Source organism: Ptiloglossa arizonensis, chromosome 2, assembly GCF_051014685.1.
Source record: "Ptiloglossa arizonensis isolate GNS036 chromosome 2, iyPtiAriz1_principal, whole genome shotgun sequence".
Taxonomy (NCBI): Eukaryota; Metazoa; Arthropoda; class Insecta; order Hymenoptera; family Colletidae; genus Ptiloglossa; species Ptiloglossa arizonensis.
In genome coordinates this window covers 7,141,265-7,157,055 of record NC_135049.1, presented here as the reverse complement: position 1 = coordinate 7,157,055, position 15,791 = coordinate 7,141,265, and the positions used below count along the sequence as shown (strand labels likewise).

The following is a 15,791-nucleotide window of genomic DNA, read 5'->3' as shown; positions in this document are numbered from 1 at the left end:
TTAAAAAATCGTTTTATTAAATGTAAAAAATTCATCGTTTCTCTCGGTGTACGCCTATGTACACGAAACTGGCTTAGGTACGTACCTATATAACAAAAGTTACGCAAATACGACGATGTGATTACAACGTAGTGCTACGTAGGCAAGCCTTGCAGTCTCTCCATCCCTTGATTCGAGCTTTCCTTGCCGAACAGTGTCCTCGATACTCTCTTTTCTGCACTTGTTCGTTGCAACATCTTTCAACCATCGACTCGAGAATAGCGGATAAAACGAACGGCGTTGTTCTCGTCGAAACATGTCTCAGTTTCAATTTTCTGTATCGAAATTGGTGGTATCGAGCGAGTACCTCCTTCGGCAACCAGGAAAATCGAAGTCTCGATGCGTATGTGCCCCTTTTTATGTCACGAACCTTTTATATCTTACCTCCTATGCCGCCCACTACCCCTCATTTTCGAATCACATATATAGAAATCGTTCCGAACGTTACCATTCTCTGCCCTGAGTGATTCGTAGCGTTGTCGGCTACGATGTTACTTTCGACGAGGCGTCATTTGTTTCCGTAAACAAAAATGATCATCGAGCGAGAAATTGCGATTATAGGAGACACAAAGGTACAGAAATTGCAAAATTAAAGAAACTTTGTATCAAACAGTATTTAAACGATTTTATATAATTTTCTTTCGATCAAGTTTATCTATCAATTTTTCCAATTTTATAACATCCATTATACAACAATCGCAAGTTCAAACATTCCGTAACATAATATTTGGAAAATAATACTTCAGTTTACGAAAGAATGTCTCCATTGCAAAATACTATTGTATTTTATTATAGTTTTCAGTAATGTTATTTCGTTCGCGAAATATAATTTAGTAATATTTCATAATTCGATAACTGTAACCATTTTGTAAGAGCGAGACTTGAAACTTTTTCAAGCTTTCGTTATATTATACTTCTAGGAAGTTGTTTTTCTCTGACAGAAAGTATATCAAGAATAGTGAAAACTGATTGTATATTTGTATAAGAGGTCTCCCGCAACTAGCAAATTTCGAAAATTTTCGTTCGTACTAGCCGATAAGATTTTTCAGAAATAAAATAATATTGTAAAATTAATCTATATTGGTCAAATAAAATACTCAATTTTAACAGTTAAAAAAATATTCTAAAACGAAGAAACTGAAAACCAAAGGCTACGTGAACTTTGAATGGACTTTGAAACCAATTGCAAAATTTGGCTGACGTTGTCCCAAAAATCGTACACAAGTATCGATCAATTTTTTTTCTTCTTTCGTACATGAAAACGTAACGGAAACGAAAGGCGCCTCATAATAAAACTGTGTGTCGACGTCACACTTCGCAGCTGCAACTATTGTCACTACTGTACTATAACTATGTGTACTACTATCGTTGCGCCGCGCGCACAAGCTTCCGAGTGTCTTTTTCCTCTGGCGAGCAGACGATCGAGTGTACTATGTTTTTTTTCTTCCTTTGTTTGTTAACCCCCCCCCCCGCGAAATCATTCCCGCGTTACGAGGAACAAAAAAACCACGAGGGATTCATATTGACGAGAAGGTCCCGCTGTTTTTCTGCTTCTTTACGTCTCTCTGTAACTCTGTCTCTGTTTCTCTACTTGTTTTCTCCACTCACGATTGCGGAACGCTGACAGCCGAAGGAAAATCGACCGGAAAAGTGAATTCCAGCTCTTTCGCTGCTGCGGACGTATGTGTATATTTACGTTGGTACATTTGTGAACCACACCGCAGTTCACCGTGTGCTATTGACACGTATATATATATATATATGTCATGGAGAAATTGTAACTTTTGCCTTACAAACATATATACACGCTGACTCTTTTATTTCGTTAGCAGACAAAGCTTTTAAAATTATTACAGACGGTTTTAATTTTTACATTTTGTTATTCGAGACCAATTTTTCATTACACTTTTACTAATTGTCATTGATATTTGGTCAAACTTCGTTAAAACATATATCGTATTCAAATAATCGTATCAAGAGGTTTGGAAGTGTTAGGGATTGAAAAGAAACGTTAAAATTATACTGGATGATTACACAGTTAGAATACAAAATTTGTATGCATGTAGTACTTATCTAAATAAATAAAAAAGTGTTCGCGAACGTTTATAGTTGTCTATAGTTGGCACGAAATCAAATGGTCATTCAAAGCCAGTGAAGTTTACCGTACCATACTGATTAGTTTTTCGTAACTCGGAGTTGGCTGGTTTCCTGACGAATAGCGAACAACACTTTTTTATTTACTTGAACAAAAGCTACACGTTGTCGAAGTTAGTACCACTAGTTTGCCAATGCTCTGTAAATTTAATTTTTCCACCCGATAGTATCGCATTCTTCGAATCAATTTTTCTTACTTTTACAACATTGCTCTGATTAACAAGGAAAACTGAAAAGCCCTCGAAAATAAATAACAAAACATAAATTTCATTAATGTCAGCCGTCCAACGTTACAATTCTTTGATATGACTTAATTTTGCACGAAATTGCACCCACCCCAACGCTTTTTATTTTGAACTCGACCAACCCGATAAAATTTTCCTGTAAAATTCGACTTCTGGTGAAAGATTTGGTTTTCGAAATCACCACGAATATACTGTTCTGAATCGGTTTGTATTCCATCGCAGCGAAAGGTCTGGAAAACTCCTAAAAAAAAAATGGAACGTCAATCATGAAACTTGTGCGCGTGTCAACACTATACATTGAATCCTATTATACTCGCTGACTACTGACTGGACTCTGTCTGTTCTCTGTGTAGATGGTCACGCCTGACGCTCTCTTTACCCTGTTTGGTACGTCTCTACATTTATATTATTAATTATATTACATTATTAATTATTATATTTACACGCGCGGGCACACTGACATCGTTCGAAACACGTTACACACAACGCAGAAACAACGACACGTTTTTCCACGTGTTTGTAAGCATTTTTTGGAGAGTGAAAAAAAAGGGCAAATGAAATTGCGCACTTTTTTTTTATATCATACGCTGAATGAATGATACACACCGATACATATATCGAAACTCGAACAGAACATAGTCTCTATATCATGATCGTTATTTTCGACGTTGTCACGTTGCAACAAAATTTTTTCTTATATTCGTTGTGAATGTAAAGTTTTATTTTTTTTTTTTTTTTTTCTTTTTCTTTTGTAGAGAAAACTCGATCATTGCCGCTCTTCTCTTCACGTATATATTACATACATTATATATATATTATAATGTATGTAGTGTTTGTTTTATACTAATACAGATAAATATCTTTTAAAGAAACGATGTTTGAGAAAAAAGTGTCCCAACAAGAGTTGTTTAATACAAAAGATAATGTTACGTGATATAAATACTTTCCTTGCATCTGTTATGGTGAGTTTTATCAGTTTAATTTTTTTAGATAGAATACTACATTTTTTTATTCAGAGTGCGATAGTGTATATTAAAACGAATTCAGTGAACATGATTCGACTCCTGACTTTTCACAATTTCACGTCTTTCTATGAACTGAAGTGACTTTATCGTCAACTTGTTGAATTCGTTTCAACTTACATTATCATACTGTGTATACAAAAATATAGTATGTCGTGTAAAAAAATTAAATCGAATTTTAAAATTTTACTCACCATACCGAATACAAGAAAACAAAATTTAGACGACGTAACGTCATTCTCTGTACCAAGCAACTGTTGTTGAAAAATTTTTTTCGTAACACCACATTCTTAAAAAATCTTTCATCATTGGATTGAGATAAAAGAAACACCCTATATATATACGGAGAGGGAGAGAGAGAAAAAGAGAGAGAGAATTTGTTGTGTTTCGTTCATTTCTGGTATTCTTGTTTAACGTTTTTAATTTTCCGTTATTTTCGTGATTTCAACTTATTTTATTACTACAGCTGTTTCATTCGCAATTCATCATGTTTCACCCATGTCACGATCATCAGTCATCATCTGTCGTCAGCGACACATATTTTTTCATGTTCTCTATCTCCAAGCATCTCTTCTAAATTCGTTTCGTTAATATTTAATTAATATCAGTTCCAGACACCTTAATATTACAAAAGCTTTCGCTTATTTTACGTAATTCCATAGGAGCTCACTTCTCAGCAGGTAAACGGTTCAGCTGCCTGCGTTTATCCTTCGTTTGCCATACGTTTTTATTAATTCTTTGCGTGATGTCCTTGCAAATGTTCGGACAATTAACAAGTCGTGTGCGGTGAACATCTATGAACGTTCGAGAAGCATGCTTAACAAATATCGCTAAGATTCATCCGCACAGTGACAAATATTGAATAAAGCTTAATAAAGTTGATAAAATTGTTAAACTTTCAAAGCTGTACAGCTCAATGTTTCCAAAAAAAACTTCACATTTAAATTAAATTCAATCTATTAGAAAATCGTAAAGTTTGCAAGTGTTTGACAATGTTTGAAGGAATTTAAAACCACCATTTTGTAGCTGAATCGATTGCCTCGTTGCATGTCCTAAATCTTAGTCCGATCGTACCCTGAGTCTCGATTAACCGAATTTATTGTCCCGTTTATCTTCGAGAATCCCTAGACATCGTCAATGTTAAAAGTTTGCATCTTCGGATTTGTTGAGCTTATTGAAGTGATGTTTGCGTGTTGTGTATATAGGCGTTTACGGGGATGTACAACGTGTGAAGATTCTCTATAACAAGAAGGACTCGGCACTGATTCAGATGGCCGAACCGCATCAAGCGCATTTAGGTAATTATCATTGAATAATGTCGTTCAAAAGTTGTTCGATTTGCGACGCAAAAATTTGAAGTTGATATCTGTTTGGAAAAATTTGAACAAAACATATTGCTTACTATTGCATATAGAGCAATATACTGCTCGAAATAATTAAAGAAATACTTGAATGACCATCATAAAATAATACACCTTCATAATGTTACTTAAAAGCTTGTATTCGACACACTATACAGAGTGCAGTATATAACAGATCTAGTATTATTTTTGTTATTAGTTAATTGATCCAGATGGTTTGATGCTAGGTGACATAGTTCAGAAGATCTTCCAAAGTGATAATATTAGATTTTTACGTCATCTTTTTGGTTGTTATCAAGGTCACCTTCAAATTTGTTTACGTAAAAGAAACAAAATCTGACACATCGATCATTTTTAAATCACCTTCAAACGATCTGCGGCACAAAAATTCATGTTAGTGAAACGTAACGTTCTGAATAGATAATAATTTTTTAAATGTTTATTCGAAACACTATATTTCATAAAACTAAACTTTCCTACGTATGATGAATTAAATCTCATTGGTTTCCTCTCAATACCTGTTAACTGATTGTCAAAAAAATACTTGTAAAAAAAGAATAATCGATTTAAATTTATGGCCTTTAAGGAACTTTTGAACGATGACAACCATGATAAAATAATTTTTACCCATTTATTAACGATAAAGAAAGTAAATTGCGTGGTGTGTATAGATTACGATGTACGAGTAGATGGACGATATTTATTTACAGTACTCGTTCGTTCTTTGAATTTTTATCTCGATAATTGAACCAAAGTCATTCTCACCATTGTTTCTGTTTACTCGATATAGATTTATATACTTTTCATCGTATATTTAATAGATTATTTACTCGAAATCATTAGAGCAGATCGACATAGTGTCAACAGATTTGCAAATTTTCTAAATTCGTAATCTCGTTTCTAAAAATGGCTTCTGTACGCTAGCACTGACACACATGGACAAATTGAGAGTCTTTGGAAAGCAGATCAAAGTGATGTTAAGCAAGCATCAGACCGTTCAGTTGCCGAAGGAAGGTCAGCCAGATGCTGGCTTAACGAAGGATTACACCAACAGTTCTCTGCACCGATTTAAAAAACCAGGCTCGAAGAATTATCAAAACATCTATCCACCAAGCTCGACCTTGCATTTATCAAATATTCCGTAAGTGAAGCTCCAAAGGGCATTATTGATCAAGCCAACGTGTACACAAGTTTCTGAAAGTTGACGTCGCTATAGTGTTTGGTTATTATTATGAACGTGTTTTCAGTGCTACTGTGACTGAAGAGGAAATTAGAGATGCTTTCACCAAGAACGGCTTCACCGTGAAAGCTTTCAAGTTCTTCCCGAAAGACAGAAAGATGGCTCTCATACAGATGCCTAGCATGGACGATGCAGTCGCTGCTTTGATCGTAAGTGTCCTCTGTATTTAATCCTACGTTTATGAAAAACTTATATAGAGATTTTATAAAGTGCGGGCGTGCCAATTCGCCACGCAAAGCTTCACGAACGATTGTCCACGTAAACAGATATTTAGGATAAATAAGTTGAAACACAACCTTACTCGAACCATTTTAATTATACGTAGTTGAAAGTGTTTAAAAACTAATATATAATTAAAACTAGTTCGAACGATATACTATCTAGATTCATTTACGCTAGAAAAATCTCGCTGGTTCGTTTGTAAACATTCATAAAGTGAAAAATGTAAAAGTTTTTATTTTGCAGTAATGGTTAGTGGATTAATACCCATCGGTTTAAAGTTTCAGCCATTCTCTCGTTGATACTTTTATCCCCTACACACGGATTGAGATAAATAAGATAGATTTTTGCGAACAGTTACTGTACAAATGTTGACAGCGTTTCAGTGGTGTGCATTGGAAACTGAACCAGCATAACCGATTCTGCACAGACATTTACATTTAATGGTTAGAATTTCGTTTATGGACTCGTTGATTGTACAGATTTGGTGTCCCATGAATAAATCTAGTCCATTCTCTTAAAACCAACATATACATTGAACGTCTTTCGTAACAATTTTTTTGAAAGTAGGAGAACAACCGGCATAATAAAAAATGACCATCTTGGAAACAGGATCGGATACTATTGTAAAAATTAATGATAAAATATCCGTATATTCGTTGTATTTGAGTAGTGTAACGTGGACTATAAATCGAGTTCTTCGAGTTCATCGGATTTCTTCAAATTTTATTTTCATTTAAAATATCAAACTTTCAATCTGTGCTTTGTTTCAAAATGATAAGTAACATATGTCTTTGTAAAAATAAGTTATCATTTTTAAACTTCGTTACGAAATATTTTTCATCTGTATCAAACAACAGCACGTGAGTGAGTTACAGTGAAAATTTAACAGACTTCCATGGGCTCACTAAAATGTTAATATTCGAATAATGATGTTCGAGTAGTCAAATATTCCAAGTTTATACAGCATATGAATATCTATAAAATATTCGATGCCTATCAAATTATTGACTTATTCGAAAAGTCCTTGACCCTATCTTCAATGACGTGTAACTAGTTGGTATTCGAACTGTTTCAGAAAATGCACAACTACCAACTAAGCGAATCCAACCACCTGAGAGTATCATTCTCCAAGAGCAACATCTAACAAGAGGCACAATCAAACGATCGGCAGTGGTATCAGCCCTACGCCCTAGTCCCATTTTGGTCACCTGGCTCAGTGTACGGCTGATGGTCCGCGCGATGGGTCCAGTCAGTCGGTCGTCCATTTCTGCAAGGGTTGTAACGCCATTGACTGGTCACCTTTGAACCGCGCTTGGCTCGAAAAACAATGCAGCACGGAGGGAAGCGATCGCCTTTCCCCGACATCAAGAAGCACGCGAACCAACTTCCTGTCCCTGGGTCCGTCTCGGTGACTCGGACAAAGTACTTTTCGGCCTTTCCGAAAGTACGCTGCATCCGTTTCTATACTTTAATTTTTCGCATTCGATTCGATAGATGCTAGGGTTTACAGCCTTGTGCACACTTTGAAACGCAAAACAGGATTAGGGCTGCGAACAAGGAACCGCGAGAAAGAGAGGGTTAAGTCTCTTAAAAGTAACCGCAACTGTTACGTTCGGGAACTGGTATTGGCTTTCGAGATTACGAGTAAGACAGTGGATGCGGTTGGTAGGGTCATCGACGATGAATCAACGAAAGCCAGAACCGATCAGAGAGAAAGAGAGAGGAGAGGTGTAACACCTCCCGTGTATGTGAATCAAGCATTCTGAAGGGAGGAGGAGGGAGAGACTAGGATTAAAATGGGTACGAAGAGGGACTCGGTGAAGAGCCCTCGGCTCTTGTACAGAGTTAATCTTTAAAGTATAAGGTATATATATATATTATATATTATATATATATATATATGTATATATATATATATTATATATATATATATGTATATATATATATATATATATATATATATATATATTATGTATTTTACAAGCGTAACGCTAACCGAACACGGCGGAGCGGCTACACCTTCAAACTGAGTAACGTGTTAAGGATTTTTAAAGTTAAACGGATCCGGGACAGCTGTCCCGTTAGATCGATCGAAGAAGCACGCGTCTTTGTTAGCTTGTAAGAGATTGTCGACGTTTTCGGTCGGCACAAGCGCGACGTGCACAGTCGAGGACAAAGCGAGGTAACGAGCGAATGAGATCGCAAGTAGCGCGCGTAGGGGTGCCCGATGATGACGACGATCAGTCCCTCGTATCATGCGCGAGTGGCTTTTGTCATTTACCCGTGGGTCCCTCGTGGGACCCATGTGAAACCGAACGGCTTAACTGTCGGGTACTAAAATTAATTGTTAAGGCTATTGTCAACGGGACCCTTGGCAGCTTCCGCGAGGTGCTCGTGCTCTTTCCCTCGAAGCGATTGCGTTGTCACTGGATGGTGAAATCAATCGATCCAAAGAGAAAGGGCTGGGCGATTTTCGATGTCTCTTCCGCCACGCGTCGCAGCCGGTGCTATCCCGTGGGCCACCCGATCTTCTTTTCGTTTTGTAAGGTGTACCTTCAGTATTCTCGACGACTGGGCAATCGAGCTAGATCCACGTCGAATTCTGATCGGGTTTAGTTGCGTAGCTCGACTGGTCACGTGGCGGGTTCGCACACTGTCGTACGTCGTTGCAGGTGGTATTTTTATAATTTGTATGTTCGACGATAAGTATTAATCACACGCAAACGTACTTGCGTCTCTACACAACATACACGGAAACGGACACACGCATACTTGTACACACACGGTATCACACACACACACACACACACACACATGTATGCGTGCGCGCGCGCGTGCGCGGGTGCGCACATGTACACACACGCACACAAATTCAGACGCAGGTTTCTTAGCTGATAGGTGCTTAGGATTGTGTAGAATCTTTAATCGTATAATAAGGATCAAACCACAAGTATAATGACAAGTGCGGTAAAGGAGTGAACCGTTAAACATATCGCTAATTAAACAAGAAACAAACAAGTTTGTACATGCATAGAGGAAACTGTATCAGTGGGGCAGATAGACGGGCAATTCTGGAACGCCTGGAAGACGGATCAGCGTTTCCGGGGACGGACTAAGCCTACCGGAGGCCGGATCCGTCGTGTATTCAACCTCGTTTCGGTCCGGTTGACGATTAGTTCCTGATCTCCAAGCATTCCTTTCGACAGGCGACGCGAAGAACGCCCCCCGTAGGCGACGTTAGGACGAACCGGTCAGAGGGAACTATAGGGGAGGTCTGTTGTGTTTGAACGTTGAACCACTAGTGTCGTGTAAGATAATAAGGTAAATTTACGATGAAACTATGATACACATTGTAGCCGTTAGTCCGCAGAGCGTCAATATATATATACATATATACATATATACATATATACATATATATATATATATATATATATATATATATATATATATATATATATATGTATATATTGACTTAAAAGGAAGAGAAACCCGTGGAAACGTTTATCCGGGTAATGAAAGGGGAGAGAGAACGAGGAGGTACAAGTTTTTTGTATCACGGAGCACAAGGGACTCGCGCGCGAGACGCACCTCCCACAAACACGAACACACACATAACATACACGATAGCGAGATGAAATCCTCGTGTCAAGAAGTGAAAAATTTATCAGTAGTGTCGTAGCGTCGTGATGAACGGGCCTCCGCTGAACGTTCCGGCGATGCTAGCCGGCCGACAACCCGAGAACATCTCACGTATCTCATCAGAAATCCAATGATTTCGTCCGGACCGATCGGTGTCGTCGCGACGTGCCACGGAAGCCCGGCGATTTTTGTCTAATCGACGTTCTGTTGGAGTCAATTAAATCTTATTAATATACGTATCGATCGTAAAGAGGTAGCAGAGGGAAAGTGCGTGAAAGTGGAACGGAAGTGGTTGGCTGCGAGAGAGGATCGCTGAGAGAACGAGAGGATGAGCGAGCTCGAGCGAGTGTTGTTGCGTGAGCCAGAGAGAAAGAGACTATGAAACCTGAGGCGAAGTAAAGAAACAAATAAAAAAAAAAATGACAAAAAAATATATATTAACAAAGCGAGTGCCGGCCCGGGCAGTGTTGTTTGTGCCAAAGTAGGCTAGCCGTTAACTCTAGGAAGGTATCTCTCAACAAGTCATGCGAGAGATGTTCCTTGCGATCGTTCAGACATCGACCTTTAGACCCAGGCAAAATAATTGATTAGGAACTCGGCCTTATGGATCGTGTCACCAGATTGTTGCAAGTGGTTCTAGATTGATCTGTTAGAGCCTGGATCTATTGCATATTTGATTTAGTGGCTGAAAAGTCTATCGAAGATCGGGTCCCATGGATCTTGACTCTAACCAGATCTTTCCAGATACTTCTAGATTGATCTTTAAAAGGTTGGTTCCTTTGAATGTTGGGTCTAAAGGTTGATCTTTCCATCCAGATAGTCTGCCAAGAACTGTATCCTATGGATCCTGACTCTAGATCGTTTTATGTCAATCTGATCAAAATGGAGACGCGATTCATCGAATTATGGTTCTAGATCGTTCGGTGCTGAGTCTCACTGGCCAGGGAGAGCAAGAATCGACCAATCAGTCGAGATGTAGCGAGTAGCCGGCATGAGCGAAGGGGCCAGTCTTTGCATCTATGATCTGTCTTTCGAATCTCCGATATATTTACATTATTTAATCTGACGACTGCATTTATAGATTCTACCGGGACGCGGAGAGACGCGTCCATCGTGCGAGACGTGCGCTCGTTACACGTCTACACTGGGTACACGAATACATGCATTTCTTTTTCAGTTTCTGTGTTTAGGGATTCTTCTGTGACTTCTTTGAAATAGATTTGAGATTCTGATGTTTTTGAATCGACTTCGATGCTCGAGCAGACACTTGGTTCTTTGTAGATTGAAAGATCAACTCTTTGGATTAGAATACGTTACTTCGCGATTGTTCGAAGTTAAAAAAACACCTTTTTATAAGATCAATAATGAATAAAGAACTGTTTAAATATTTTCTCGTATTATACAAACAAACGTGTACATTCTTTTTTAAATATTTATACTTAACAACGCGGCATTTTTGGATTTATCCTTAATGTGCCATTCAGATTTGCTTTCTCGTCAAATTCAGTCAAGTCAGAGAAAAAGTAATTCACTTTTTCAGATATTCGGAAATAGAAGAATAAAATTGGAAAATTTTATATCTTATACTTTTCAAACTGAATAAAGAATTTGAGTTACAAAATATCGAAATAAATTTGCAATTTGTCGTTACATCTTCCAGATTTACAATCTAATAATCGAACGATTTACGTATAAATACTGTTAAGAAATTAAGAAATCAATTTATAATGCAGCTCCAATCGAACAATGAGTAATATTAATTTTGTATGAACTCGTTTCCGTGAAATCTAGGATATATTTAAAGTAGAATAAAGATGTGATCTTCCTCAGCTAGAAAGAAGTTCAGTGTCTGCTTAAGCTTCTTTCGTTGCCTCCCAGTTTTCAGCAGGTTCGTGTCTTCTAGTTTTATGTTGTCTCTTCTAAGTAAACAGGCTCTTTCAATTGTCTCGCGCCTCGTGTCACGAATGCACAAAAGACTATTGAGCTCTGATTTCTGTCACCGATATTATCGGGCAACAAAAATTTTTTGGCGCGAAAAAAACAGTTGGAGGCCTCCCGCACAATAGTATTTCCGGCACAATATCTCGTAAGTGTACCTGAAAAACCTGTAAACGTTGTTTGACTGATAGAACTTCGAAATTTCGTCGTTTGCCGCGAATTGAATAGTCACTGACGAAGTTCCATCACTGGCATCACCATTCTGCGTTGATTTAACTGACGCTCACTAAAAGTTTCCAAACACATTCCCGCAAACACACACACACACATACACACACACGCATGCATACACACGGTTACGCGACACACGCACATCGAAAGACACGAAATCCGTTATTTTGTACAGTCGTTTTGTGGCGCTAAACAGAATTTGATTCCATGGAAAAGAGAGTATGCGATTATAATACTTCTAACGATTCTGTATAATTTTGTATTTAGTTACGTTTCGAGAATTCACAAACTATTTTTACCAATGATATTGTAACGTACCTTAGTCATCAGTATGGAATATTTTCTATGGCAAAATAGTTGATGAAAAGAATACAGTTGAAAGAAATTGAAACGATAGAAAAATCTTGAAAACACGGTCAACATACAAAGAAGAATTTATTTTCTCCAGAGAATCAAAAGTCTATTTCAGCGTCGACTCGTCTATGACAATTATTCAATCTTAATATTTATTGCGATGACAATGATTTCCACTTCCTTTGTTTAATTTCAAGGGGAAACCAACCGATGAGAGATTTTCCCCGTTTCCGCCAAACGAAAAGGGAAATTTGAATTTCCAACGAGAAACAATTGTAAAAGTTTGAAGAAATCAATTCGGTAAATCAAACAGAGCAGTCGTACCGGGTTGTAGGTTAGCTACAGGGTGTGTAAAGTGAATCGGGCGACTCGAGTTCCGTTACAAATCGATTCTATGGCAGCCTATTCCTTTTCTGTTTCGGTATTTCCAGGAGTCCTAAATGACATAAAGTTGTTTGCAAGAGGGTCTGTCGTTGTCAAAGTGCTGGTTCAAAAATGACAATATCACGAGAATAATTTTCATTGTTTTAAGTTTCTGATTAATCTGCCTTCTTCTTCGTCAACGTTTCGTGAAATTAAAAGAACGACATTTTAAATGGGCTTGCGAAGGCAGAGGCACCCTGTAGATGGTTTTAGATCGAGTATATCACTAGCTGGGTTGAGGGGGGCCGAGGTGAGGGTTGGGATAGCCAGCACTCGCTACATGGTGTCGCAGATATTCAGGCTCCGAAATTTCTCCAGACCAACTAAACACCTTGCGAAATTCTAGAAGAGTTGTTCTAATATATATATTCATGCATATTCAACGTAACTTCCTCATTATAGACGACGTATTTTTATATATTATAGAGACCAACGATGAGACAAATCTCGATCGCTTCGATCATTCAAAGTAGGCGTACTGTTCTAATAACTCTCAAAAAATGCACCATGGACGCTCCTTCCATTTCACCCTTTGTGGATGATGAATTCTTAGCGAGAAAAAAAATTTGGTTAACGATTTAGAGAATCAACGAGAACATCTACGAGAAGAACTGGGGCAAAGGTCGAAGTTTTAGAGGAAGCACTTTTTTAAATCTCTCCTGGAAATGGTTCTATTTGCAAAGCTCTGTTAATTCTCAATTATTCTATTAAAAATTTCATTACCAAACGATGCAGAGAATATAAATAGTTTGTGTACATTTATCAAACTTCAGTGATCGAAATTAAAGATTGAAAGACTCGACAGTGATGATCGATAAGATCGAAATACTGTACAAACCAAGTCACTCGTTACATAGCTCGATGTATCTGTATAAAGCACAAACCGAGACAATCAGCTTATAAGATTCCATTAAACTGCATCAAACATCGCCAAACTCCATCAAATTGAATTAAAATGTATCTCCTAGCAAGGGTAATCGCAAGTCTCGAATAGCATTTTGTAAAGTGAAATTAAATTATTCCAAGACAGAATTAACAGAATTTCACTGCTTTAGAATCGCAGAAAATGTAAACAGTATGCATACGTTTATCAAATTGTAGTATTAAAAATTAAATATTGGAGGACCCAAAAGTAGACGTTAATAGGACTAAATCTTTCTTCAAACCGTGTTACACTTCACGTAGCTGTTGCATAACACATACAGAGCATAAACTGTGACAATCAGCTTATCAGGCTCCATAAAAGTCTACTAAATACCATCAACCTAATGGAAAGAAATATTTCCAGTGCAAAGAACTCCTTCACAACAGTCCACGGAGGGTAACCAGAAGCCTCGAGTAGTATTCCTCATAGCCCCGAAAGGGTTGACGCTGAACGTGATCGAAAAACGATCCTTTTCCACCAATCGATGCTACAGAGATCATTTATCGCGAAAGAGGGGAAGTAGTATGATGATCCAAATTCGTGTTAAATTCGCCGTAAGTGAAAACCAAGAAGAAATCTGTTCGGACCAAGGAAATTCGGGGTCTGGTTCGAGCCACGCAGTAGACGAAGCTTAGCCTACAGAGGTTATTAGGGACTATACTAAACAAAAGGCGTGTATGTACACAAACGTTCACGAAACGCGAATCGATACAAACAGAAAATACATACTTAACACCAAGCCAAACCAGGCGATAACACGTAATCCCAGACATGTAACACATGCACCCACCCATCTTCACACACTCACACACACACACACACACACACAATGTATATCTCCTATATACATACATATATATATTTGATATATTGCATTGTAACAGGTGTGTCCAAAAGTGCGCAGCGGCTGCATCCCAATAATCTATATTTTATTAATAACTGATAAGTCTAGGATTACCGACGTTACGGATTATGTAATGATTTAGAAGAGAAGATTAATCTATTACGAATATATTGTATATGCGGTAGAGACACCAGAGAGAGGGAGAGGGATAGAGTACACCGAGGCGAGAGATTCGCAGACAATGTGAAAACAGGTGAACAAAGTATAGTGAGAAAGAGATTGAGTGAACGGGAGCGATAGAACTGACAGAATGCTAGGTGAGAATGAAGCGATGGCATGCACGATGAAGTTTAAATTAATTATTGGTACACGTATAAAATATATCGTTGAAATTCGGGATGGTCAGCTTGCCTAATCGGGGCCTTAGGCTTCGTTCGAACCGAGATTAAACTGAACCCGGCACTTGATCGCCAACCAACTACCGGACAAGCCCAATGTAGATTGAAGAGAGACGATTACGGGCCGTTCGATGAAACTTTTCTCCGTGGTGGACATTAGAGGGCGGCAGGATCATAGGGAAGGGGGGATGATTTTTAATCCGTTCGGAACGGGCTGGTAGGACGAGAGAGAGAGAGAGAGAGAGAGCGAGAGAGCGCAAGAGAGAGAGAGAGAGAGAGAGAGAGAGAGAGAGAGAGAGAGAGAGACCTTTAACGCGCACCCGAAGCTGCGATCTTCGGCCATCGACGGGTGCCGGTTGTTGAAATAAGCGAATATTTAATTTTTCCTACGTGGCGAAAGCGTTTAAAAGACACACAGGGTTAAGCACAGTGAAGATGAACAAAATCGACTCCTTCGAGAGGGAGACCAAATGGATCTCTATGGACAGGATATGCCTAATGGTGTTTATAGAATACGTGTAAATTCGAGGTGATAGGATCACGGTGAAGATGGCTGGACCAGTTCCAAAGTGTCGTCTTCTTGGGTCCTCAATTTTATGTGATGATCGGTAGGAGATAGAGCTCGTTCAGAAATCTTGAGATTTTTAGGTTTGGTGTCCCTCTGGGAGCTCAACATATCAACTACAACAGAACTGATGCCTTTTCGGCGAACCATCGCGACTTCTAGATCTCTGCTCCCAGGAGAGACACTCT

At 38.3% G+C, this 15,791-nt stretch overlaps 1 protein-coding gene across 5 annotated transcripts in view; it reads left to right on the top strand.

Moving 5' to 3' along the window:
- The window catches only part of Heph (polypyrimidine tract-binding protein 1 heph), a 739,001-nt gene extending 730,882 nt beyond the window's left edge, over positions 1-8,119 (top strand). For all 5 annotated transcript variants that reach the window (XM_076327578.1, XM_076327577.1, XM_076327575.1 and 2 more), the window contains 5 exons: positions 2,792-2,825; positions 4,666-4,758; positions 5,746-5,962; positions 6,069-6,210; positions 7,359-8,119. In XM_076327578.1, the coding sequence (XP_076183693.1) occupies positions 2,792-2,825; positions 4,666-4,758; positions 5,746-5,962; positions 6,069-6,210; positions 7,359-7,427 (555 nt within the window). In that variant the 3' untranslated portion in view covers positions 7,428-8,119. The remainder of the gene's footprint in view (positions 1-2,791; positions 2,826-4,665; positions 4,759-5,745; positions 5,963-6,068; positions 6,211-7,358) is intronic.
- Positions 8,120-15,791: the final 7,672 nt, after the last annotated feature.